General features: G+C 41.4%; 1 protein-coding gene and 1 pseudogene across 2 annotated transcripts in view; one reads left to right on the forward strand and one right to left on the reverse strand.

The window, feature by feature from the left end:
• Nucleotides 1–476: 476 nt before the first annotated feature.
• Nucleotides 477–5,114, forward strand: LOC139470996 (cholinesterase 2-like; annotated as a pseudogene).
• An 11,790-nt stretch (nt 5,115–16,904) lies between these two features.
• The window catches only part of LOC139470694 (calsyntenin-1-like), a 28,933-nt gene continuing 17,948 nt past the window's right edge, over nt 16,905–27,889 (reverse strand). The window contains exons 11-16 of one of the 2 annotated variants that reach the window (XM_071252933.1): nt 27,083–27,253; nt 26,301–26,446; nt 23,538–23,673; nt 23,017–23,198; nt 22,341–22,454; nt 16,905–20,016 (exon numbers count right to left, since the gene is read on the reverse strand). In XM_071252933.1, the coding sequence (XP_071109034.1) occupies nt 20,002–20,016; nt 22,341–22,454; nt 23,017–23,198; nt 23,538–23,673; nt 26,301–26,446; nt 27,083–27,253 (764 nt within the window). In that variant the 3' untranslated portion in view covers nt 16,905–20,001. Of the gene's footprint in view, nt 20,017–20,041; nt 22,455–23,016; nt 23,199–23,537; nt 23,674–26,300; nt 26,447–27,082; nt 27,254–27,889 lie in introns of those variants that run through there. The other variant, XM_071252932.1, reaches the window with a different exon arrangement.

The raw sequence follows: 27,889 nt of genomic DNA on the forward strand, positions 1-27,889 counted from the left end.
AGCTTGCAGCGTAAGAATCATCCCACGACTACATGCCTATAAGTATTAAATTGCACAAGACACATTGTCGCATTGCAGAAAATAAGTCCCGTCAAAACAACATGGTATGACATGAGCTCCAGAGTGTGAAGACCGACAAAATGGCAGTAGCGGCAATTCTCTTACTTCTTGCTCTTGAACATGGATTGGGGCATCCTACCCCAGTCGTACACTGTCCCTGGGGGTCGGTTCAAGGCGTGTTCCAGACGTCACCCACGAGAAAGAGCTACATCACCTACCTTGGAATCCCATACGCTCAACCACGGCTAGGAAGTCTCAGGTTTGAGAACCCTGTCCCACATCCTGGACCACAAGGGATATTTAAGACGACAGCTACATTTGGAGCCGTGTGTCCTCAACCACCCGACCCTCATCACCCCTTGGCTCCAACTTCTCAGGATGAAGACTGCTTGACCCTGAATGTGTTCACCCCTGAGATGTCCTCCTTGACCCCCCGGGCAGTGATGGTCTGGGTACATGGAGGCGCCTTCGTCCGGGGTGGTGCTGTGCTCTACAACATGTGGAAAATAACCACAGAGGCTCAGATAATTGGAGTTTCCATTCAGTATCGTCTTGGAGCTTTGGGATTCCTTAGCACCGGAACTACCGCCATTCCTGGCAACTACGCCATGTTGGATCAGGTTCTTGCTTTAGAATGGGTCAAAGCCAATATTGCCTCCTTTGGTGGTGACGTCAATAACATTACCATATATGGACAGTCTGCAGGAGGGGCAAGCGTATCATGTCACACTCTCTCCCCCTTGTCCAAAGGTTTGTTTAAGAGAGTCATCATGCAAAGTGGATCAGCACTTGGATTCTGGACAACTCGGACGGACGCAAGTAAATATGCCTATCAACTAGCCAAGAATGTAAACTGCCTGGTTTCACAAAATCAAAGCCATAATGCCCAGAGCGACATGCACATGATCGAATGCCTTCGAAAGTTACCTTACAGAAGCATCGTTGATGGTTCGAATTTTAACCTGTCATTGACATCATTCTCGGCTGATATGGTTTGGAGCCCGGTAGTAGACCACCATTTCTTGGTGGGAGAACCAAGTAGGCTGATTGACGATGCCAGATTTCTCCAGTCAGTTGGATTCAATGAATATGACATGATGTTTGGCGTCAACAATGCTGAAGGAGAGATCATGGTGCATCTAGCAATGCAATATGGCGACCTACATAACATATCAGGGCTCGACATGATTTCAAAGCCTGGCTACTTCCAGGGCGAATACTTGCACACGATACTGAAACGAATCTATGGAGAATCTTTGATTGTGGACATAGATGTTGTGGAGTTTGAGTCTCGGATCTACACAGCTTTCCAGCAACCATATCCGCTGTTCAACCAAACAGCCGTCTCAGTATTGTAGCAGGTGTTGAATACTGCCTTCTTGATGTCTGCCTACAGGATTGCGCGTGCACGTGATCTCAACAAATCGTCGGGGAAAACCTTCCTGTACTTCTTTGATCACTACCCGACATACGCTAAAAAGTTTTACATTACAGGAATCTCTCATGGTGACGACATCAACTACTCCTTCGGGATTAACGACACCCTCATCCGTCTGAAGTACAACATCACTGGAAACATCAGCCAAGAGGAGTATCTTCTGTCAGACAAATTCGTTCAAATCCTGGCACAATTTGGAAAAACTGGGTGAATATTTTTGTTATGATTTTCGTTGTCATGCACCCGGATGACTGATTACAAGGTGAAGTAGAATACAGTGGCTGCAAACATCTTAAAAGCCCTGTCTCAGTAGTATATAATTATGTTTTTCCCATATGTCATGGCCTCGTCATACAAAAAGACGTTAAAAGATGGTACTTGTTGTTAACCTGTCTGGCATTAAGGGGAAAACATTAGGACTGGTCGCCTCGGAGTCAGCATATTGTGTCTGAGTGGGGTATTCATGTTCAAAAACGGTATGGTATCTCAGTGTGCTAGCACTATATAATCGGTACAAGCAGACACACACACACACGCGCGCGCGCGCGCGCGCACACACATGCATGCACGTATCTATATAAGTGCAATAATCTTGAACGCGACGTTAAACCCCATTTTACCTCACCTCATCTAACCTCACCTCACCATATGTGTTCACATCGCATTACTAGTTTATACACAAACATAAATGAAATCAGGCAAATCTCACTTTATCATAAACAGAATAAATAACATTGACAGAAATGATGATCAGAGAGATTAATTGACCTTCCTTGAAAGTGAGAAAATCAAGAATGTTTGGGCATTTCGAAGTATGCCTCAACTCGAATTGTTGTAGGTGATACTGGTGGACATCCAATGTGTGTTAGACATTTTACTCGATGTATTAGTAACTGGTGTAGGCTTTAGGGAATGCAGTCTCATTGATATCAGCGAGCGTGTAATGATATGTTAGGATAACAAGTTGGTAATGGTAAAGTGAACTGGGCCTCGGGTGTTCGGATGCTGCTTTATCGACAGGGTTTCCCTTTGTCAGGATTTCGGAAATTACAACCTTTTTATTAGCATGTTTTCCGAAAGAAAAATCATTTTATTGTATATGAGAGTGCTTTAAGGCCATGAGATTTAAACATAAATATAGTGGTCTCTTGTCAACTTTCCCTATATGTCGAGAAATATTTCAGTAGCTCCAGCCATCGGTGTCAATCGAACATGCTCTTTTTTTAAGATTAGTCAATAGTTGTTTGATCAAGGTGACAACATTCAAGGCCTCAGTTAAGTTTTATTGTAGGCATATTCCAAAAATGACCAATGAATGACATAAATTATGTAGGATGCAATTCCCTTTTCAGGTTAAACCGTAAGTTCCCGTGTTTTTTCAGGTGAACAATTGACTTGCCTTTGCATGTGTTTGTGATAGGTGCCACCGATGGGTCAGGATACTCTCACATTTTCGCGAGCAGTGGTATCATCATTATTTGATAGTGATTCATAAACACATGCTCATCATATAGTAGGATTTTCTCGAGAGTATGGAAAGGGTTTGGTCGTGTTTGGTAACATTTACCCGTGAAGCGTGATGTAACAGTAAAGGAGACATTGGATGCATTGCTAGAATCCATAGCTGGAGCGACGTTTTCACAGAAAGTATGAATCATTTGAAACTTAAAGCTTTGGTCAAAGAATATATTCCCGCAAATACGGTCCGAGTTCGTCCAAATGACAAGCCTTGGATCAATTCTGAACGAATAGGGACAGATAACATGTTGCCAGGATAAGCTGAAGTGTAAAGGATAGTTTTTAGGAAATAGGAAAGTTAACTACATGATTATTATGCAAAGGAAACGTTTTATTCCTATGTAGATGAAACTTTTATTCAGAACATAAATTCTCGGACTGGAAACTATTACAAAAGTGAAACATTTTCGAACGCCTGGTAATATGGGTGGTGATATATATGAGGATCTGTAGCCCGAATTCATATCTTGTGTCATTAGCCTGAGTCTCTTCTTCCTGTAACACTAGTTTTAAGTAAATATGTGATATATAACTCGTGATTACACTGTCATCTGACGACAGGTTTCTATGCAATGTATTTGTATAACTTGATCAAGTCACAATATGGCCTGTGGCTGGGATACTGTCTATTGACTTAAGATTTTAACTCACTCACTCACCTATTAGTTTCCTCCTCTTTCATTTCCCTGTTGTTCCAGATCTTTGTATTTTGAAAATCCTTACGTACTTAATTGTTGTAAATACTTTCGAAAATGACTTGATAAGATGTGTAACGTGTGCCCAATCCAGTTCGGCATTGTTTGCTTGTTGTCTAACGCTGAATATGAAAACGATCTGTGATGCTCGTTTGTTTGTTTGTTTGTTTGTTTGTTTGTTTGTTTGTTTGTTGTGTAACGCTGCACTCAGCAATGTTCCAGCTGTATGACGGCGGTCTGTAAATAATCGAGTCTGGTCCAGACAATCCAGTGAGTGACATCATGAGCATCGCTCTGCGTAGTTGGGACATGGTAACCAGGCATCAAAAGTGGAAGTGCGTTGCAACTTATAAGAACTAAAGCAAAAATAACGCTACTTACAATAGTTTCTTCGATTATTTGCACGATTATAACATTTTATTTTAACTTGTGATCACAAAGTGCACCCATGCTTTTTAAAAACAGTTGCATCTGCGTTTGTATGAGGTTGGTAAACACAATAATACGCCTAGTAATAGATATACATATATATGTATCTGCCAAAGTCTCCTTGCAGTGATCCCAACACCGCTGTCAAGGAAACACTGCCGATATCATTAATTGTTGGGTATCTATTTCAACATTAGTATTTCCAAATTTCCACGTTTCCCTTAAGCAAGCAATATTTTCTAAAAACATTATTAGTTATAACATTTATCTATTCATCTTACCTAACACATACATGTCGGCTTCTCACTAACTGACTGACTGACGCCCATTCTAATATGTTCATTGTACCCTGCTAACATGTAAGGTACGTTTCTTATTATCCCGCTCGAACTGCCGAACGGTTGGCATTACATTTGCAACATGCCAACCGCAATTTTGTTTCTCTAATTACTAATGTAAGAGGTCATTCTCCGGATTACGATATTTTCCGAAATATTTTTCCTGAAATACATCTAGGGGGAATAACTCTAAGTTTGTTTTGAGTCGTCTGCTATAAATGCCTAACTGTGGTATTCCTACTATTCGGGCCCAAGCCTGCATGAGACATACCTGCAATATAATTAGGTGTTCGATGAGATAAATTTATTGTCCACCCGAAGGGCGAGGGAAACATAAACGTAGAGGGTACATGAACCTATGTCCCCCATGAGACCGGTGAACAACTTATAATTTCCCCATGCAACACAATTTGTTTTCTGTTCTATCCTTGCAGTGATCCCAACTCCGCTGTCAAGGACAACCTGTCGATTGTATGGCGATAGTTTTCTGGTCCCGAATAGAGTTATCTTTCCTTTACAACCAACATGGAAGTCAAGACTCATCTTCGACAGAGGGAGGCTGAGCTATGGCTTGATCTCATCCCTAAACTGCACAGGGATGATAATAAGAATTGTGATGAGAAACAAAAGACTTAACCTGCCGTAAAGACATAATTATCTGCACCCGGATAATGGCTGAATATTTGATTTATCCTTCTTCGGAGTTTTATAGTCGGAAACCAAGACATTGATTCCTTAAGACATTGAACTATAAATGATCTTTCATTTAGGCACCTTTGCTCATATTAGCTCTCGTTTCTTTGGAATAGTCCTAAAACCACAATAAATGTGGATTAATTATAGTTATGTTAGGACTATAAACTATTAATTAATCCTTATTATAATGTGCTATAACCCATGTAGTGGCGTGTGTTTGTGACGGGTTCCAGCGGTGGAGCGGGATACGCTCATCTTTTGGCGACCAACTGGTATCATTACTATTTCATAGGAGAGATGAGTGAAATGGGGTTTAACGTGTCCAGGATTATTGCACTTATATTATCTCCACCCGGATGATGGTTGAATATTTGATTTAGCCTTCTTCGGAGTTTTATAGTCGGAAACCGAGACAATGATTCCTTAAGACATTGATAAAGATATTTGAGATTGTTGTAGGGGGCGGTCGGGTAGCCTAGTGTTTAAAGCGTTCGTTGGTCACGCCGAAGACCCGGGTTCGATTCCCTACATGGGTACAATGTGTGAAGCCCATTTCTGGTGTCCCCCGCCGTGATATTGCTGGAATATTGCTAAAAGCGGCGTAAAACCAAACTCACTCACTGAGATTGTTAATTGTGCCCTTCTCCAGCTTTTACTTCATATATTACAGGAATTATTTTGTCCGCTCCGTTGGAGATACATTTGTGCTCATGGCAAACACCGTGACTTTGTTTGACTTCTAGGTTATCGATGGTTCCTCGGATTTAGGAACAGCAGTTCACAAAACACAGGAAGTTAACAAAATCAAATCTGTATATTAAAATCTATAAAACTGAGGGTAGAACGATTTCTCAACAACAGTTTTATCTATATATTGTTTGATATAAGCTGGTTTATTCTATTACTGGCTGTGGTATAGTCGAGTTAAACATAGTTGCTTCTCCTAGTGATCTTCCAAATACATATAACACGGTTACTGCACTGTGACGTCACCATTACATCAGGGTATGATAGCATGAACAGACTGGTGACGTTGTCAAGGTAACGTCGGGTTCGGGGTTTATGAAGGAGACCGGAGACTATTTATAAATGTAAACATTTGATCAATTATGAAAAGTAGTAAAGAAGATATGTCTTCTCAGGCCTCCAATGAGAAGAATGGTACTTGGATTGACTATACAAGCTAAATAGCCATAAAATCCATATGAGCCACACATATGTGTGATACTTGATGTATCCCTACCTTTCAATGTGTATTGCCCAATATATTTACAATAAAGCATGCTTTGCCTTGCTATTAGTTAATATGAACATTTGACTGGATTAGCCAAATAAAATATTTGTGTAAAAAATATTTTAAAGCGTACATAAAAGGAAATAGTTGCATGCTTAACATTCAAGGTGTGTCTGGCAATAGTTTACACGATGTTCGGCAGTACGAGAGACCGGCAACATTACCGCGAAACCAACGTTCATAAACGTATATGTTTTTAACCTGAGGTATAGACGATATACAGTTTTGGTTTCTGGGTTTTTTTCCATTGGACGAGAGACACGTTTTGAATTTGTTTTAAATAAAAGTCCCTAGACACCACGGAAACACGAGTTCACTACTTCCACATTCCCCAGAATTCTGTTTTACCATGAGACACTTTATCTTGTATTTGTGGGGGGATCGACTAGCCTTGTGGTGAAAGCGTTCGGTCGTCACGCCGCTGACCCAGGTTCGATTCCCGACATGGGTACAATGTGTGAAGCCCATTTCTTGTGTCCCCCGCCGTGATATCGCCGTGGATTCGAACCAGCGAGGTCCGCACCGAAGGCAAACGAATGTAGTCTTTTGCCACGGCAATTAATAAGAAATTGTAATTGTAAACATGTACTTACCTCAGAACAAATTGTTGATCCGTCCGTATATGTGTTTTATGCAGTACGTTTTATGTTACTCTATGATTGTACGTGTGATCTGGTGGTCAGGCTCGCTGACTTGGTTGATGCATGTCATCGTATCCCAATTGCGTGGGTCGATGCTCATGATGTCAATCACAGAATTGTCAGGTCCAGACTCGAAATAAAATGTTATAGTCGTGCAAATAATCGAAGAAACAATTGTAAGTAGAGTAATTTTTGCTTTAGTTGTTATAAGTTGCCACGCATTTTCACTTTGGATGCCCGGTTACTATGTCCCAACTACGCAGAGTGATGCTCATGATGTCACTCACTGGATTGTCTGGACCAGACTCGATTATTTACAGACCGCCGTCATACAGCTGGAACATTGCTGAGTGCAGCGTTACACAACAAACAAACAAACAAACAAACAAACAAACAAAACATGTGATTTGGTAGCTTTTCGTTCAATGCAACGAACAGATAGAAAAGAAATTAATTACAATCTTGATCAGGGCTGTGTTTGCGAATTAGAGGCCCTTCAACAAAGGCAAGTAGCGTTTACCTGATTGATAAATGTGCTCGAGTTGGTCCGAAATGAATGATATACTTGCCCCGGAACATGCATTTCATAACCCGAGTCGGCAAAGTGCGAGGTGCACGTGCAAAAGGCTGGGGGAACATATTGGACGTGCATCACACAGGGGCGACTCACATTGTGTCCACACAGATAAGCATAGAGTTCCTGAATATCTTTCAAAATACCTTTACAAAACAAAAGAAATTCAGCATTGTAGCCAAATTGTTGTGAACATTTGTCACTTATAGTGTAACCTAAGAGTTCCAGATAATGTTTTCCATTAAACGATATAACCACGTGACTAATCACGGGTCCTGTGGGTACCCGGGTCCTACTCGGGACCCACCCGACCCGAGCACACGAGTTACCCCTCCCAGCCTTACTTTTACCTACCCGGATCGTCACGGGTCTTATGTTGTCAAGGAGTTATCCGATAGTAGTAAGCAAAGTCGCTTTAATCCCCAATTTGTGGTTTACAATAATATTTCCAAATCGGATAAAACATCAGGGGACTTGACTGGCTTTGAAGAATCAGAGTAACACATGGCAACACCATCTTTGCTGTGTTACATTATTCCGGTACAAAACATGTTTCAAGCCCTCGTCATATCTTAATAGCTGCCATTTGCAATCTGTAGTAACGAGTCTTCATTCATTCATTCATTCATGTATCATTCGTGACCAACTCGTGTTATTCCGGGACAAGCCGATTACGGAAAGGGGCGAGTGGTGACGAATGACCCATGTGTATCAGTCATGATCAGTGTACAGCAACTACGAAATGAAAACTTTGACATAAAATGACACCTTAACTGACTAGATGATTCGTAGAAAATAATAGAAATAAATTAATGTTGACTAGATAGTCATGCCAGTTTTACGGAAATGCAGACAGGCAGCAACTTCGAACATTGCGTGAATAAAACTTTCAAATCTTAGAGTAACAAGATTGAGTATTTTTCTCAATCTTAAGGTTACTGGTAATATGTCAAAATTACTTGATATGACATTGGATTATATTCCTGGTCAGATTATTTAACGGCCATAAACAGAGATTATTAACTCAAACTGTGACTTTCCGTGAAAAAGTCAAACCTTTGATGAGCATAACACAAAGTTGACTCTTACATATACATGGATGTGAACCGAACGGTATTTACCGCTTTGTCGTGTAATGTCACTCTTACCATGCGACCCAACTCTTAAATAAGATGTCACTCTTAAATCAGATGTGGTTCCTCTCACTGAATTACCTCTAGAAACCTGCTGGAGATTTGAGGGTCAAAAATATTTATTCATTCCAGATGTCAAATTGTAAACAACATGGTAAACAATGTTTGTTTAAATGCTGTGTCGTCGTTTAATCCGATATAGAATGTACAATTAGACAATGTTGTTATAGCCTCACAAAAGTTTGCAGTTTTTGTAATCTTGTTTTTGTTATTATTCTAAAATGCTATATGTATTTCAACTCTCTTTATATCCTTGAGAATATTAATAAAAGAATGTAAACGTGTGTTGTTGTTGTTGTTGTTGTTGTTGCATGGGAGTTTTGGCACTGAATTCAAACAGACAAAATATATGAAAAGTTATGATTTATGTCGCTTTATTCTTTTATTGTTGTTGTCGTTGTTGTTGTTGTTGTTGTTGTACCTTGAGAAAATTGTCAATGGAGGGGGAGCTGTTACTTTACAAACTAGTTGCAAGATTTCTGTTACCAATGAAAATGAGTACCAGTCAGTGTTAGTTTCCCCACGAGGTTGATACACGAGGGCGGATGGAAGGTTCTGAGCCTGGCTATGAGGGACTGCGTTGATGGAGTTAGTTTATTGTTCAGCATATTCCCACCGAGGTCCTCACACTACTATCAACAATGCTGGAGTGCCTGGATCCCGCGGGATCTCCACAGGAGACGTCATCTCTAATAATGTTGCAGAACGTTACCTGGCAGCTCGACGTCATCTCCATTAATGTTGCAGAACGTTACCTGGCAGCTCGACGTCATCTCCATTAATGTTGCAGAACGTTACCTGGCAGCTCGACGTCATCTCTAATAATGTTGCAGAACGTTACCTGGCAGCTCGACGTCATCTCCATTAATGTTGCAGAACGCTACCTGGCAGCTCGACGTCATCTCCATTAATGTTGCAGAACGTTACCTGGCAGCTCGACGTCATCTCTAATAATGTTGCAGAACGTTACCTGGCAGTTCTTTCTCCAAGTTAGAGAAGAGGTGGAAATCTGACGGTGCAGAATCTGGTAAAAACGGAGGATGTTCAAAGACATCCATTCATTGCAGCCATAGCGACAACAGACTTGTCGTCCGGTGCATCATCGCGGGAGAACAACACACCTTACCCAACGCTGAGCATGTATATTCTCGCGCAGTTGCCTTAGCAGATTAGCACTATACTGGCCGTTAATGATCGATTATTTGGAATCTTTAAAGCTGAAGACACCACAGTAATATAATGGGACAGACTATGCCATCTTCGGGAGATAAAGACGTCAGATGTTTCCACTGCTGTGACTGTTGTTTAGTCTTTGATTGATAGTGGTGAACCCAAGACACTTCCATGGGTTCAAATTGCTGAACAACATCAGCTCGTCTGCTTCAAAACGACGTACATTCTTCCCGTAGACGACGGACCTGGGGCGTTTCTGATCAGGAGTCCGTTGAACACAGCGTGCTGAACCTTTGCCATGCCCAGTGTATTGATCAGAATGTTCTCATCCCTCATGAGAGATGTATTGGCTACGTAATGTGTGTCGATCATCCTTAATCATGTCCTGTATTTTATCCACCATGTCCTTGGTGGTGGCAGTTGAAGGACTTCCCGATCCTCTCTCTCTCTCTGTCTCTCTCTCTCTCTCTCTCTCTCTCTCTGGAACTCTCTCTCTCTCTCTCTCTCTCTCTCTCTCTCTCTCTCTGGAACTCCTCTTGTCCATATCTAACAGTGACAAAGGAAGGAGCATCAACCCTTAAACTTGACACCGTGTCCGCATGGATGGCTGTTGGAGGAGATACTTGATGACTGCGTGGTTGCCATTTTGTACAATTCCATCAACAGAGAATACCTAGTCACGTTGATGCCTACAGAAATATGCTGCCTGGTTGTGTATCTGGTTCAAAAGCAGCGTGGAAGTACTTAATACAAGAAAACGGTTAAAGGGTACATCCTTTGTAAACATCCAGGCAAAAGAAAGTGGACACTGTCGCCGAAACAGTGGCAACCCTAAGGTCCAGAATACAGCTAATGATACTCGTATTAAATAAATCACCATCGAATAACCATTTTTTGTTCGTTTCATTTTTAGCCACCATCAAACATAGATGGATACTTCCTTTTGCCTTGTCGTAAAAGGTGACTATGCTTGGCGTAAGAGGCGACAAACGGGATCGGGTGATCAGGCATGCTGACTTGGTTCATGCCAATTATACATTCGGGAAACAATTTGGGTTTGTATGTTTTAAAATTGTTCTCCAAATGTCAAAAAAACTGATTCAGTTAAATATGTTTACACGTCGACATGTGTTTGGGCCAACTAAGTGCTAAGGCCGTCCTAACTCCGTGTAACGTATCGTCTTGGCGCTGGGATTGGTTTATGCGAGTGGCCCAAGGTCGTTATCATCTTACATATTTTAAGGTCAATAGATGAAATGCGACACAATCGCACATATGTAGTCCTATATTGAGCACAAGAGGAATAGTCGGGATTTGACATATTCTTCAATGATCAAAAACAAAATACAGATTAAGAATTCGCCGTGCGTACATCTTGCGATCGAAAAAATTTACAAACAGACAAAGACAATAGAAAAATATCATTCCCTCATATGTCAGACTATGCATCTTGGCAACCGATATCTTCGAAACAGATATTGGGTATTTACACACAACAACCTTCAAGTCATTGTCTTCAACATTCGGACCATAAGACAGTAAAGACATTATACACGTAGAAGAGCAGGAGCCCCGCGATACACGAGGATCCTTGAGACGCAAATGTCCTATATACATGGGATCCATGAGCCATGATATACACAAGTCTGTCATACACGGTGATCCTTGAACCAGGAGGCGCATTGGTCTGTTATACACAGGGATCCTTGAACCAGGAGACACAGAGGTCTGTTATACACAGGGATCCTTGAATCAGGAGACGCAGAGGTCGGTTATACACGTGGGGCCTTGAATCAGGAGACGCAGAGGTCGGTTATACACGGGGGGCCTTGAACCAGGAGACGCAGAGGTCGGTTATACACGGAGATCCTTGAACCAGGAGACGCAGAGGTCTCATATACACAGGGATCCTTGAATCAGGAGACGCAGAGGTCGGTTATACACGGAGATCCTTGAACCAGGAGACGCAGAGGTCTGTTATACACGGGGGGCCTTGAACCAGGAGACGCAGAGGTCGGTTAAACACGGAGATCCTTGAACCAGGAGACGCAGAGGTCGGTTATACACAGGGATCCTTGAACCAGGAGACGCAGAGGTCGGTTATACACAGGGATCCTTGAACCAGGAAATGCAGAGGTCGGTTATACACAGGGATCCTTGAACCAGGAGACGCAGAGGTCGGTTATACACAGGGATCCTTGAACCAGGAGACGCAGAGGTCGGTTATACACAGGGATCCTTGAACCAGGAGACGCAGGGGTCTGTTATACACAGGGATCCTTGAACTAGGAGACGCAGAGGTCTGTGATACACGGGGATCCTTGAACCAGGAGACGCAGAGGTCTGTGATACACAGGGATCCTTGAACCAGGAGACGCACCAGATCCAAACGATGTGTTGAAACATCAAACCACATGTCATCTACAGGTTGTCGGTGGCATGACAGAACACCGTGGGAACACGATTTGATTTGATTCCAAATGCCCTTACGCTGGAATACAACTCTTACGTCAAATAATCCGACTGGAGACGTGGATCTCATGACATACAAATGTACCCAAATTGAAACTTTGCGTTTATCTTACGTTGATATTGATTTCACACTCACGCATGATAGGATGCCACAAACTGATGAATCCAAGGACAGATAACTCACATCAGCAACCTTCGTGTAACATATCCTTGAGTTGTGCTTGCATGCTGTACATCCTCCCTTGGTGCTTCAGAACTTCGTCAATGGTCGAATTAGGCTGAAGTTGGTCACTGCTACTTCTTCTCGACTGTCGCGCAATGTTATCGAATGACCGTCTCCCGGCGTATGGTCGTTGAGTTGGTCCACGGTCAACGACAACGTGAGGCTCATTCGCAGTGACGTTCACCGTGTCCGTGAAGCGTACGGTCCGTCCTTGACATTTCTTCTTGTGTTCAACGTACTGCTGCACCTCACTCTCCAACTGGAGACTTCTCCACGGGTTGTAGGCAGGATAGAGTCTTTGAACGCGGTACACTTCACCAACTAGAGGCTTATATTGGGGTATCCTTGGCTGGAATGTTTTTCCGTTGCCTGGTTGAAATTGTAGATGCGTGCTTGATGATCGGAAGCTTTCAGCGGACTTTCCAATTGGTCTTGCGCCATGGATCTCTGTCCCCATAAATCCTATATGAGGCGAACTTGATGCGATACTCGGCGTTTCAGTCTCCTTTTCACTACCGTCCTCGGAATAGGGGATGAAGTTGGAACTGTGGTCAGTTTTGGTTCCATTCTGCAGTTCATCAGCAAATCGGTCGGATACAAGGACGTTTGATTTACTTCTGCAGAACCAGGGGGGTATTTCCGACCATTTAGCATATTCCACAGCATATCTTGGGTCGATGTAGTCAGACCCCGTCACAGAAGCCGGTAGGCAAGGGGCTGTTGCTTTGGGGGCTCGGAATCTGGTAACAAACGGTCGTTCACCACTTTGCAATGGTCGAATGTTCATCGTGGTGCTCAAAGCCCGCTCTGAAACTCGAGACTGTAGTTTCCTGGTAAATCTCGTGCCAGGAGCGAAAGATATTCTCCCAGTCTGTACACTGTACGTCGCTGACGGGTACTTCACCAGACTTTGGGGCGGTGGAAGATGCCGCGATCCGACATCCATGGTCGCTGAAGGTTTCCTCGAGACGACTGGAGTGGACATGATGTGAGCCTCTCGTTAACTACAACTTCTACACCTCATCACTCGAATAACTTCAAGCCGGGACGGCCTGCACAGCTCGACACCACTACAAAAGCATGATATAAATTTCAACCCGACAATACACACACCTATTCAGCCCCAACGTGGTCTACCTCACCCGGCACTGAGTAAGTGAAATCTAATGATCTCATAACAAGAAAAACAGAGAATAAGTAACGCGAATGATCGAACTGAGGCTGCCATTGTCTCGCTACACACACAGTCAACGAAAGGGAGGTAACTGTTGCTGGTCGGGTATGTAATGAATGTCGATTGAAGCAGACGACAGTTGAGAGCGCCCGCCCCCTGACGGTCCCGTGTAAACAGTTCCCGTCATTTTCATTATGCCTTTATCCGTTTCTGATAAGATTCTTTCTAAGCTCCAGTTAGGATTTCTTCTTAAGTTCGTAATCGCCTTGTTGGGTGAACAATTGTCGATTCATGTGCGAAAAACGAGCATTACAGATTACTGTGAAAGAAAAATCTGATTTACAAGAGGCCATACATGCTCGTTATTGAAACGGGCAGAGTGAGATCGTATAAACCAGTAGGTCTTACATGTTGTTGTGTGCGTATTTCATTGGGGCCATTGTACCCAGTTGATTAAGTCAGATTACTGAGCAAAACTAATCACTTCTATATTACCCTTTCAGTTTCAATTGTTGGTTTAATACTTTGAAGCCATAACGCAAAGTGTTACATTGACAGAAGTCATTCATTGTGCAGATCGGCTAAAGGAATATTGGGAAATGCGAATACTGAATGAAATGTATGTTTGTTTGTGTTTGTTTAACTCCGGACTCAACAATATTTCAGCTGTATGGCGTGACCAGATAATACAGTGATTGATATGAGGAGCAACGATCCACGCTGAGGGGGTACGTTGACATCAACCAAGTCGTGACCACCCGGGCCACCGTCACCCAGTGCAACACCCATACGTTGCAATTCTTACACGAAATCCCCCGGGTTTCGAAGGGATAACACCAGATGTGCGTATGTTGTATTTAGGAATAACTAGTCACAACGGATACCAAAATCTGTGTTTAATGCCAACTAAGGTCCTACTAAAAGATTGCTAGGCACAAAAATCAAAACGAGTCCATTGTATTTTGAATCGTGAGTGAACGATGCACACCAAATACGTCTCAATGAAATTGAGGATCTTCTATCGTGTGTATACACACAATATTAGTGACATTGACCTTTGATGCAACATTCGATTGTCCGGGGTATTATATCACCATTTTATTATGGTAAATACCCTGGACCAACGCCGTCATAGGTTTGTTTCGGATGTGACGTCATCATTTCAAAATCTTGTATCACTAACTTGAATGAACAGAATGTTGCTCGCACATGAGTGTAATTTGATTGGACGGTTCTTTGTCATTTGGAATCAGGCTTAAAACGAAGCTATATACCCGAATGGATCCGGGGTATTTTTTCATAATAGAATGGAAGTTGTTTGTTTGTTTGTTTGTTTTGATTGTTTTTTGTGTTAAATGCCGCATTCAAATTAAGTATGTTTGTTTCATAATTTGTTCATTTCAGTTTCAGTTATCTTGACATTCTTCATTGTAGTTTAACGCCGCACTCAGCAATAATCCAGCTACATGACGGCGGTCTGGATATAATCGAGTCTGAACTAGGCAAACCAGTGACTGACTTCATGCGCATCGATCCATGCAGTTGGGATACGATGACATGCATCAGCCAAGTCAGTGAGCCCGATCCCGTTAATCGCTTCTTACGAAAAGCTAAAGACCAATTCTAACCCGGATCTTCACGTCATTGAGTAGCATATACGGTTGATATTGGCCGTAAGCTTAATATGGCACGGCTGGTATAATTCATAAGTAGACAAACTGTGACAGAACACGCATATACATTGTGTCATAAGCCGTATGTACAACAGGGGTGGCGAGATGAAACGGGGTTTAGCGTCACGTTCAAGATTATATAGCGACATGTGTGTGTCGGTGTGTCCGTGTGTGTTTGTGTGTGTTGTGTGTGCGCTGCATGTTCTAGGCCGGACTAATGCCGGTTTCATAGTGCTAGTCCACTGAGAATACCCCACTCCGACAAGGTATACCGACTCCGAGGTCCTCTTACTGTCAAGCGTCAGACAGGCAACAACAAGCATCATCTTTAACGTAACGTATTTCTACCATTAGAGACCGCCTCCGTGGTCTAGTGGTAGAGCGTCGGCCCGGAGAGCGGAAGGTCCAGAGTTCGATCCCCAGCCGCGTCATACCAAAAGACGTTAAAAAATGGTACTCGTTGTTACCCTGTCTGGCGTTCGGCATTGAGGAGCTAAAACAAGGACTGATCGGCTCGGAGTCAGTAAACTGTGTCTGAGTGGGGTATTCATGTTAAACTGCGGCATAGTATCTCAGTTTGCTGGCACTATAAATCGGCATCAGTCCGGACTAGTACAAGCAGCCACACACACACACATACACGTGCATACACGTCGCTATATAAGTGCAATAATCTTGGACGCGACGTTAAACCCCATTTCACCTCACCTCTACTATTAGACGCGTGGGACGTCTAATAATTTCGCGCGAGCCTTTGACCATGTGTCTCCTGGAGACCCGGCGTCTATCCTATATGTTGAATATTGGCACAGTGGCAACTCCCTACCGTACTGAATCCCAAATTTTAGTCATACAAAGTGTACTCCTCCAGGAAACGGTCTAAATAATGATCAACATATCACAGTATTAGAGACATAGCGTCTGGTTTTGTTTGTTTCTTATCGCCGCACTCAGCAATATTCCATCTATAAGACGGCGGTCTGTAAATAATCGAGTCTGGACCAGACAATTCAGTGACTGACATCATGAGCATCGATCCACGCAATTAGGATACGATGACATACATCAACCAAGTCAGCGAGTCTGACCACCCGCTCCCGTTTCATGGCGTCTGAAAGAGGTCCGGCTTCAATTATGTGAACAGATCGCATGGTCCCTCGTCAAGTAGAGTCCGGCGTATATTGGAGACCAGCTGTGTATTGTTTCTAATAGAGGAAATACGGTATTTTGGTATTCTGCTCTCCAAGCACTCCACCACAAAGCGGTCTGCACATGAAACACAAGTCAGCATTATATTTATATGTTTTATTACACCTTTCAGAGCCATGTGCTAGTGCAAATTAGAATTAATAACATGAATACGATACTGTTGATATACGAATGCACCTGGCATTTAAATGATTCACTGCACGATTGTGACAGCATTGCTAATTGGACTGACAATGCTAAAAGCAAGCGACTGTAAACTTGACAAAGCGGTGATGAACAGTAATTGTAAACTACATAAGGTACTCTGTATAAAATAGATATATAATCCTTATATACTCGAGCACAGAAATAACGGTCATCATAATAATTTATCGAAAAAATGAAAATAAAATATGATGATGATATTGACTGTATGGCTTTGAATTGTGACAGATGTCCTGTGTACACCTATCAAAACAGGGTAACTTTATGTCGTTTTTAAGCTACTAAAATTCTATGTTTTACCAGAAACCACTCACAGTGGTGCCCAGTACATGTATACACATTAAAAGAAAGTAATAGGCAATTATACAGGGCATACAGTAATGGTACGAACACACCTTAATTCAGTTTTATAGCCTGGTGGTCAAAGAAAAAATCAAGCTTCAAAATGTTCTTTCCCTCTTGAACATATTGAAGGAAAGAAACCAATCATTTAAAAGAACAAAACTTTCAAGGCAGAATTAGATATGAAATTTTGAATTTGGTTTAAACTTAAGGGAGAATAGGTCCTTATTCGCCAACACTGTTATACATTAAATCTCAAAAAGGGTTTTGGGATGCTCTTCTCAATGTACGTAAGAACGTGGTCGTTTTTTGTGTTTGAGTATATAAGACTTTAATTTGAACCACAAAATGTTGACTACATACATCGGTGTTATTTTACACGTAAACAACATACAATTGGACGACGTATAGTTAAACAATTCTTAAATCCGTGTGACGAAAACATTCTTGGCTCCGTACAAATCCTACCTCGATGGCATTTGTCAGTTTAGACCTGTCATATTATGAACTGTATGTTAGAAAAGGTCGTCGTTAAAAGCAACTCGCCTACGGAGAGCCGGTTGGTTATGTGCATTCGACGATGAGAGCCTCGTCTCAGTGTCTGGTACACATAACACCGCAGTCTGGTCATGGATATACCAGGTGACGGGAGTGGAAACTTTCCCTAGATTGCAGCGGGGTTAACCCACGAGGTCACAATGCAATAAACCAGTGTCATTGTCTTGTCCTGAATTATAGGCCTGTGTCGTCGCTTAGTGATCGAGGAGTATACCACCGCTGAAGTCGTTCGAGTTGTAAAATCGGCGAAGACCTACATACTCCTTATGTTTTATAAGCTTCGGTTTTGATTCTAAGCATTTAGTTATTTCCTGAATTGGCACACGTAAGATCTGTAAGCCATTCTTTCTCAGCAAGGCCTTATATGAATTCCGGATTAGAAAGGGTCCCGGGCAACCTGTTTGCCATGCGAGGCAACTTAATGATTACGTGTCATCGTAACCCGGAGGCGTGGGGCGTTGCTCAGATTATCAACCACTGGTTACCTGGTCCAGACTCGATTACATACAGGCCGACGTCATCTCGCTGGAATATTGCTGAGTGCGGCATTTAACAGAAAATAAAGAAATCTCTGATCATATCGTCCTGTAAATTACGCCTGTAAAAAGAATTACGCCCATTTTGTGTGAAATGCTTGTCGGGGGATTAGAGCGGGGGTCTCACAGTCGAGTAAGTGTTAGGCTCAGATTTCCGTCTGCCTGCTGTCGACGAGAAACCCCAAGAAAGGATATCTTCTCGAAATAGGGATCTATGCGATGTTTCTGTGGTACGCTTTCGCGATATAACCCTTTCTTCAATTATTCTTGGTTGTGTTGCCGTTTTCAAATCAGTTTTCGTTCTATTAAGCGGTGGTAGCTATACGATTATCGTAACTCCTATGTACGACTATCGAAGTGGTGAAAGGGTTGGCCCTGTTGTCTAAGGTGCAGTAATTCGCTGTGCAGTAATATAACTGCGATACTGTTCAAAGCGGCGTTAAACCAAACTCACTCACTCCCACGCGAAGTGCCGCAACCATCGAACTCCCATATACGAATTCACCTGCAAATATTGGTGAACCTGAGTATGTAAAAAAACAGCTATTGTAGCAATGTTTCCCCACGCAATCCTGAAATACCTTCAACACAAAAATGAAGTACGATTATATACATGAGAATACCGTGCTACACGAGGTTAAACTGCCACGTTTTCCAACTTTTAAAATAACATTGTTAATTTCCAGTTTCTTTAGCAGTGAGGTGGACACAATCTAAATCCGAATGCCTTCTAGCATTCACGCGACGTACAATGTAATCTTGGGTTTGTCATTTCTGTACTGTCTCCACAAGACTAGTTATAGCCGTGGGCGTCAGGAGACCAAACGATTCTCCTTTCACGGAAAATCTAAGATGCATGTAATCTACCCAGGTCATTAGCTTGTGAAACGATTGACACTTATTGAATCAAGATGTGTTCGACCTGCAGTGTGATCTTATGTGACAGCTTATTGAATTTACAATTACCCACACACTCTGTATCAGTGAGATCATAATTACTAATCGACCTTGATGTCACTTGATTGATGAAACCATACTTTGCAGCCAAAATTGGTCAGAAAGTAGTGTGTACTTGTTTCCATGCCAGCCGAAGATGACAAGTCGGCTGGTTTGATTCAAATCCTTCAGAACCCACACCATCCCTTATCTAAAAATGTGTGATTAATTCAACCAGCTAATGATTACCCAATATCATACGACAAGTCTCAGTTTCACACACGACACTGATAACAACGTCTAGACAGACTGGAAATGGGTACCGAGTTTGGAGCAGAGTCTTCAATGCTGTTGCTTCTGTCACGAGTAACAGCCAGTTGCCTCAGCTCAGAATGTAGTCAAGTGACTCCTTGACTGTGACAGCAAGTTGTGTGGGTGATTCTAAACCTACTCCACTTTTCTCCCAACAGAGTCCTCAGGAGCACAAAATGTCACATCCAAGATTCTTCATGAAAGAAAATTAATTCTGTTAGAGCTACACTCATCAAGCATGTTCTTCCAGCAATCCAAGGACAGACCATTCGAGCTGACTTGGTATTACTGCATTTCAAAGGCATGCAAGTTGTTAGGTTGTTAGTTCCTGTAAATGAATAAGAAAACCAGACTCAGGTTATGTGTGGTTGGCTTTATTGACAGGAAGACAATATATACAAATGCAAAACACAGTTGACATGACGATCCTCCTGCACAACCACATATCTGTTAGTTAATCTGGGCCAAGGAGAAAGTAGTCGTTTGAGTGACAGGAACTTTCAGAGACCAGCTGAAAGCCCTGAGACTAAGTCACTACAAGATGGTGCCATGTCGGGAACAGTTTCAAATCAAGTAGCATGCTGTCACATCTCAAATAAAGGCAATTAGGACATGTCTCAGACTTAAACTAATCTAGATTACCTGTAAACTTGGGCAGTTTCCTTCGTCACTGACTGAATACTTAACATACATTACCAACAAAAACAAGCTTGCAAATGTATCCTGTGCTTTCAGCTTTTACTATATACACTTTTTAACCACAGGCCAAAAATTACTTTCAACAGCAGCATTAAAAGTATAGCAATCCCAACATGGCAATCTTTATGTTTCTCCATTTTCGTTTGAGACTTTGGGCAGAACCAGGGGAGCATCCAAGAATGGTCAGGGGTCAACATTTTGATTTTTCATAATTTGATCATTAATTTACTGTTGGGAGAAGAGCTAGTAAGAAAGGGGATCTACTTCGTGGAGTGAAAACCCGTTTCTAGAGACAACCAAACAACCAAAATCCTGGATGCCCCTCTAGACTTGGCAGTTGAAAATAAGTGAACACCATTATGTTGTAAAAGAAATTAAGATACAAATTTCACAAGACAAAAAGTGGTAGAAATATATAAATTTGATGAGCAAAGGATGTAAGCAAAATCAAATAAAGCACCAGGTGTTGACACACAATTTCAGGACTTGGGAGGTGAGACAACTTTAGCCTTGGCCCGGCATGAAGCAGAGAGCACTTTAGGATGATTTCATTTGAATTTTGGTAACTTAATTAACATGATGATCTAGAGCACCAACTAATCCTACAGTCCAACTAGTACCCTGTCTAATGTAAGTTTGCATGGAGCTGATGATGCCATTTCCAAACACGTTTTAACTTTTTGGCACAAACATTTTATCGGATGAGGATTAGTTTATTAGTAACAGTCTAATTGCATCAATGACTTCAAATACTACCACCAAATATTTCAAAGTATAGATGCTACATGGCAGATTATTGTATTGAAATAATTTCAGGCTACACTGAATTCCTTGAAATCTACAATAAATTAATCAAAGTTATGATTATAGACCAACAACTAATACATGACAACTAACCATCAATGATAACTAATGATGATAAAATCAAGGTACGTCTCGCTGCTTCATGAAAATCTAGCAAAACCATATACGTGACGATACACTGAAAAGGGTGCGGTTTACATTTCTTAACAAGCTAATGATTCCTTTATAGGGTATTCACAACCAAATCACCCTTTTCCGAGCATCTAAATAGTAAATCGTACAAATATCTTCACAGTGTATTCACAACAATCTAAAACTTATCTTAAGACAGTTCTTGATATCCCTCTATACAACAACTATGTAACAAAGTAAATTCTCACAGAGTGGAGTGACAATATTTTTCACAAAACTTTGCACCGTAGAAGAAAAGAATAATGTGTCATTTGATATTCCACAAAAAACTTCCTTTCACATGTATAAAAAGGATATAAGACACTACAGTCTAAAATTCAAAATTTAAAAATTCAAAATTTCTAAAGACACACTATACCAAACCGGAATGTCAACAAAATGTACACCTAAAATCTTCAAGTCTGGTATAATGCTTTAGAAACAACTGTCCTCTTTCGTAAGATAATTATCACACAGTGTACAATAATTAATAATAAGACTCATAATAATAATAATGTCATAATATGGACCAACGAGAACAACCAATTGCAGAAGGGACACAGGTGCGAACAAACACTTGAATTTAAGCAGGCAGACACACTATGAAGAAGCAACACAGGGGATATCTACAGGATAAGCTGCAATCGGAACATGACGGCGGTTCGTTGGATACATAGTGATGAGACCATTATACTAGATAGTATTCACATTCATCAGTCAGCACAGTCGATCGGAAGCAGTAATAATACCACTTTCATTTCAGTCCAGGCCCTTTGGGCAGCACGCTTTGACTTTTTCAAATGTATCGACTTTGTGAGTTGTTGGACCAAGCCCAGTCGAGCGCATATCTTTGACTAAATTTCACAATTAAAGCCTTTTAGTTCAAAGAGATTTTTTTTTTCAATATAATAATAGAATGGTCTCTCAAAATCCAAGATTTGAATGGTCCCATTCCAAGTCTTGTCCATTTGTTGGTACCTTCGGTGGCTCTTCGTCAGAACTTTCTCCATCATCGTGGAAACTGCTGCCATCGTCGTCACTGTCAGATTCGTCTCTCAATGACTGCATTCCATTATCTTCATAATCAAAAACCTGAAAATGGAAAACAACATCTAGAACTGACTGCCTTCAAGACAAATGCAAACAAGAGCCATCAGGAGATGACATAGTTTTCACCATTTTGCCTCAATTTCAGAGACAGTGATAAGAAATAGGCTTCACACATTGTGAGGAATCAAACCTTGACCTTTGGCATGACGAGAGAACACATTTAACACAAGGCCACCCAACTGCCTCTTTATGCAGGGATGAGAATGTTTTTTTGAAAAAAACACTGAAAGTTAGCCGCGGGGGGGAGAGAGAACCACATGAGTTATGTGTATATTGTAATGGCATATATCCCAACACTGACCAAGAATGTAACAAAATCAATGGAGATTCTTGGAAAATTTTCATCTCAGTTCATTAAATTGAGATGAAGGAGGTAACAAATAGCCTTACTTCCAGCCATGTCCTGTAAACCAGAAGACGACAAGATAATGTATAAGATGTGCTTTGGGGATATTAACAAATGTGTATACCAGACAGAGGAAAGGTACAAATAAATAGGTTAGAGTTATCTCCCCTATACCAGTTGAACCTCAGTGCAGCTCACCTCTTGTTCCATGGGGTTGACTGTGATGTTGAGTGCCGAGTTGTCCCATTCCATCTCACATTTCTCATCGACCTGCACGACCTGGGTACGTCGGTGCGCTGCCCGGATGCGGATCACTCCCAGGATGATCATGAACAGGAGGAAACCCACGCAGACAACAATGATGGCTGCCATGCCGAAGTCTGCAAGATGCATGGAAATATTCATAATAAACCGGGCAGACATGGTATTCCAAGTGGTTATTACCAATTCCACTCGAATACAAATTGATCAAAACTAACTTTTTCAGTTTTCAAACTATGTTTGTTGTTTAACGGACCACACATTGACAGTTGACTGCGAGCTTGACCACCCAATCCTGTCAGTTGTCTCTTACGACAAAAATGGGGTGCTGAAGACCAATTCTAACCTAGATCTTCACAGGGAATATTTTTAAGACTTAAATGCAATCAACTTCAAAGATTATGCAAAATGAAGAAAATTAATTTAAGTAATTATGTGCGAAACGCTTTTCTACTTACTGGATGAGGTAGCTACGAACTGCTGAGCACTGGCCGATTTGACGTTCTCTAGAGCGTTCCTGACTGGGGCGGAGGCTGCAGCCTGCTGGGCATTAGCGTGAGCTTTGACTTGGGGCACCTCATGGACAGCAACCAGCTGAAACATTCAACACAATGTAGCCTCATCTACACAATCAACAGCAGACTAGTCTCTACGTGGGAAGTGTTTGTTTCTTTACATCAAGTGTGTATTTTGTTAACACTGCCATCAGCAACCACAGCAAATTACATAACAGAATACAACTCTTTGATAGACATTTAGAATTTGGAAGAGCATGAAGTCATTACACTTTTATGGGTAACAACTTGATTGAACATTTCAGGGCTACTTCTTGCCCCTTCATCCGGTGAATCTGATAATACCCATTCACCTGACGATGAAAAATAACTCTGAAACATTGTTCACTACAATAAAGAAGTTGTTCGTTTCTTTGTTTTTTAACACAGCATTCATCAATATTTCAGCTATATGATGGCGGTCTGTTCATAATCAAGTCTGGACCAGACAATCCAGTGATTGACTAGGTATCATCCATGCAATTGGGATACCATGCCATGCATCAACGAAGTCAGTCAGTCTGACCGAAAGGGACTATGATTTATTGGCAAACTCAAGGTATCTCAAAATGCTTTTGTACCTATAACTGAAGCAGACTAGCAAAGAAAATATTGGCAGTGAAATGAGTTAATGAATCAAGACATAATTCATAAAAAACCTTACCAAAATAATGAAAATAGCCAAAGAGTTCATGTTTACTAGCAGGGATTATGGCGACAAGACAATTTTGCTGTGAGAATCTATATTTCAGTATTCCCTGGCTGTGACGATCCTTGTTAGTGCATGAAGGGGGTGACCAGGGGTTTAAATGATCAGCTTCTGAGCTCTGCCACTCCAGGCAATTAGGTCAAGGAGCCCTCCAACAATAGGCAGGTGATTAGGTGGCTGATTGACACAAGCTCAAGCCCTGACACATGCCATTATGTAGCACACAGTCCTGGCTTTCAGAGGGCTAGCTACTGAGTCTCCACTCAACACTGAGTGACATTTAACAATAAGGGCACCTGTTTGGAGTAAGACAACCAGCTAATGAATCTAGGTGAACTGAAGCCAAAACTAGTACAAGGGATTTATCAAGGATACAAGACGATTGGTAAATGCTCTTGGCATGCACACTGTATTATTTCTTTAAACTCCTGATTTTCTCAGGTATCTTAATTTTGTAGTCAATGCAATCATGTAAAATTCAACCACTTCCTCTTTATTGGTGGTGTTATCAGTGTGACATAAGTCACTAAGACGAAGCCATCACTTTAGTTTTTCCTATATTAACACTGAGAATTTGGGGATAATAAAGGACATTTGCTGCAGACTTGAGGTTGAAGGTGGTCTAGAAAAAAACATGAGTCCATTTTTCTCCAGTCCATAAGAGTTACAAAGGAAACCGCTGACTGTCAGTGTGGTCTTATGCCGTTTGTAGCAATATTTCAGAAATATCAACGCAGGGGGACACCAAAAATGGGATTCACAAATTGTGGTGTTGACTGAGAACATGAACGGTTTTCCTTGAGAGTTGTTTTGAACAATGTGTGGTCTATTACCTATTGAGCAATAATATTACTATACGGCTAATGTAATCTGATCGTTTTCCTCAACTAAAGCTATGATCCTAAGAATGAATAAATCTATAAACACTTTCACTTTCTTACTGTTATTTCTGTACAACAAAACATTATTTGCTTCAGCGTTCTTGTGCACCAACATTTATAAGGGACCTCAATCATATATACAGAAATGGTAAATTTTGAACAATAAATTATCAGGCTTCATTCTTAAATTCTGAAGTGTCTTCTGTTTGTAAATATTTACCCCACTGCATTAACCCCATTGAAACATTAAGTATCCCAATCGGGTGGAAACTAACATTTTTAGTCCACTAGTCCTTATAATGATAACAAGTAGCCAAAGCCTCATATAGGGCAAATTTCTACTTGTCCTTCTGATACCTTAACCATTGGGCAGAGTGACGAGAACTACAGGACTAGTGCCAATTTCTTATGCTGCCAATACTATGAAGAATCAGACAAATAAATCTGACTAGATAATGATAGTTGGACTGAGAAAACCGCAGCCATTACAACTTACACCTAAGATTACATCAGTCTACCCAAGGACTTGTCTACTAGCCCTAACTTGCATCCATTGTCAGTAAATGTTAAGCCAAAGCATTTGGACTTGTGTCAGCTTATCTCACTGGAGTCAACAGAAAGAAATTCCCCAGACATCGTAAGATGCAATTGGTCGTAATGTCGCGTTTATGATGACTGCACTTATATAACAACATGTGTGTGTTTGTACTAGTCCAGACTAATGCCATTTTTTATATTGCAGCCCACTGAGATGCCAAGCCGCAGATTAACATGGATTCATGGGCCACTCTGACACATTATACCCACTCCATGCAGACCAGTCCTTGTTTATCCCCTTCATGCCAAGCACATTAAGTATTTAACAACAAGTACCATTTTTCAACGTCTTTTGGTATGAACACCTACCTCCCGCCCTCGAGGCTAATGCTCTATTCACCAGACCAGTGAGGCGTTCTCTTGACAAGGGCTTCATACAAGAGGATAAACTCACAGACTGTGACTTGACTGGCAATAGCCTCATGGCAGCCACTGAACAGGAACACAGAGTTACAACTACAAATCTTGAGTTGGAATTACCTTGACGGTGAACTTGTTGGAGACAAATCTCTGGTTCTGTGAGGAGCAGGATAGAGTCAATGTACGACTGTTAAGGATGTCCGGCTGGTTGTGGTAATAGTGGATGTTGCGGATCACGCCAATGTAGCGCTCCATCTTGTCAGCATCTGCAAAAGAAACAACATAAATATTCCCAATACACACCTAGTCTTTGAAGATATGGCACTTTAAGTAAGAAGCTTGTCTACTTGTGATTCTTAATTTACAGACAGATAAGTATAAGTATTTTCTCTACCTGTAAGCTGAGCCTGAGATCGCTAGAGACTCCAAAATTGTAGATTATTAACAAGATGTTAATTTCAAACACTGACTACATTATCATCACATGACAAAGACATAAAACCATCAGCATTATTTGCTGCAATAATTAACAAAAGTTGGAGAAGACAAGCCAGTTTCCTGAAGGTGTAAACCCATGTACAACAAAATCAAACAGGGCCTTACATAATCATAGTGCAAAGATGAGTGGGTAAGTCTATGTTAAGGTGTGGGGCTACTGTAAGTACCAAGATGGCTTTGTGGAACAGGGTACGATTCCACAAAGCAACCTTAGCACTAAGATGATCGTAACTTCCATACTTAAACATAGGTTTACGATCATCGTAGCTCTAAGATCACTTTGAGGATAGTGGGTCCTGATCCCAGGTGTTTTCAGCTCCCAACTTGATCACAACCAATCCCATTCAAGTCCCCCTCAATTACTGAGTGACAACTGCCCCACCTGGATGAGGCGTAGGACATACTTGTGACAGTAACTCCGTCGTTGGTTTCGCTCCACTCCAGTCCCAGGTTCTCCATCATGTGGGTGGGCAGAGACAGGTGCTCATAGAACAGGTTGAGTGGAGGGTCGGCCTGGATGGTGCACGAGTCAATCAGAATACCATCCTTCAGGTCGGTTTTGGATTCAGTGGATTCTGGAAATGTGTACAGACACAAGTCAGATCAGTGAGTGAGTTTTGTTTAATGCTGCTTTGAACAGTCAGAGCTCCAGGTAACTTTTGTGCAATTGAGTTTTTAGTCTCAAATTCCAATCTTAATTGGGTTATTACATTTTTCATTGGGTAACCAATATTTTTTCACTATTCATCATGCTATTGGGTTTTCAAAAAAATTAGTGAACATTTTAAGATTTTAAGAAAATGAAATAATGTTTTAGATGTATATAACTTTTCTAAATGTATAGGCTTGACTCGGAAAGTAAATTAGCTTGTTAATGTACGCATGCTGAAAAAGCTTCATTGGGTATTTACGTGAGCTGTTTTTATGCATTTGAGTTCTTCATTTAATGCCTGAGTTTCTGCACGCAAGTTAATTGAAAGTAATTGTGTTTTGAATATTTGGAGGAAGGGGAGGGGTATTTTACGCATATACACTGCCTATCTGTAGCTCAGACAGTATTAGTTATATCACAGCTGTCAACTTGATCGGGGAGGAAATCCAGAAGAAATACAGGTCTGTGGCGTTTGCCAGTTTAATTAAACACACAAGAGGGTATGGCGCTGACAAACCTGGAAATATTATCAGCATAACAAGTGGTAGAAACTAAAATG

The sequence above is a fragment of the Haliotis cracherodii genome, unplaced genomic scaffold (genome assembly GCF_022045235.1).
Source record: "Haliotis cracherodii isolate W230 unplaced genomic scaffold, xgHalCrac1.p SCAF_21, whole genome shotgun sequence".
Lineage (NCBI taxonomy): Eukaryota > Metazoa > Mollusca > Gastropoda > Lepetellida > Haliotidae > Haliotis > Haliotis cracherodii.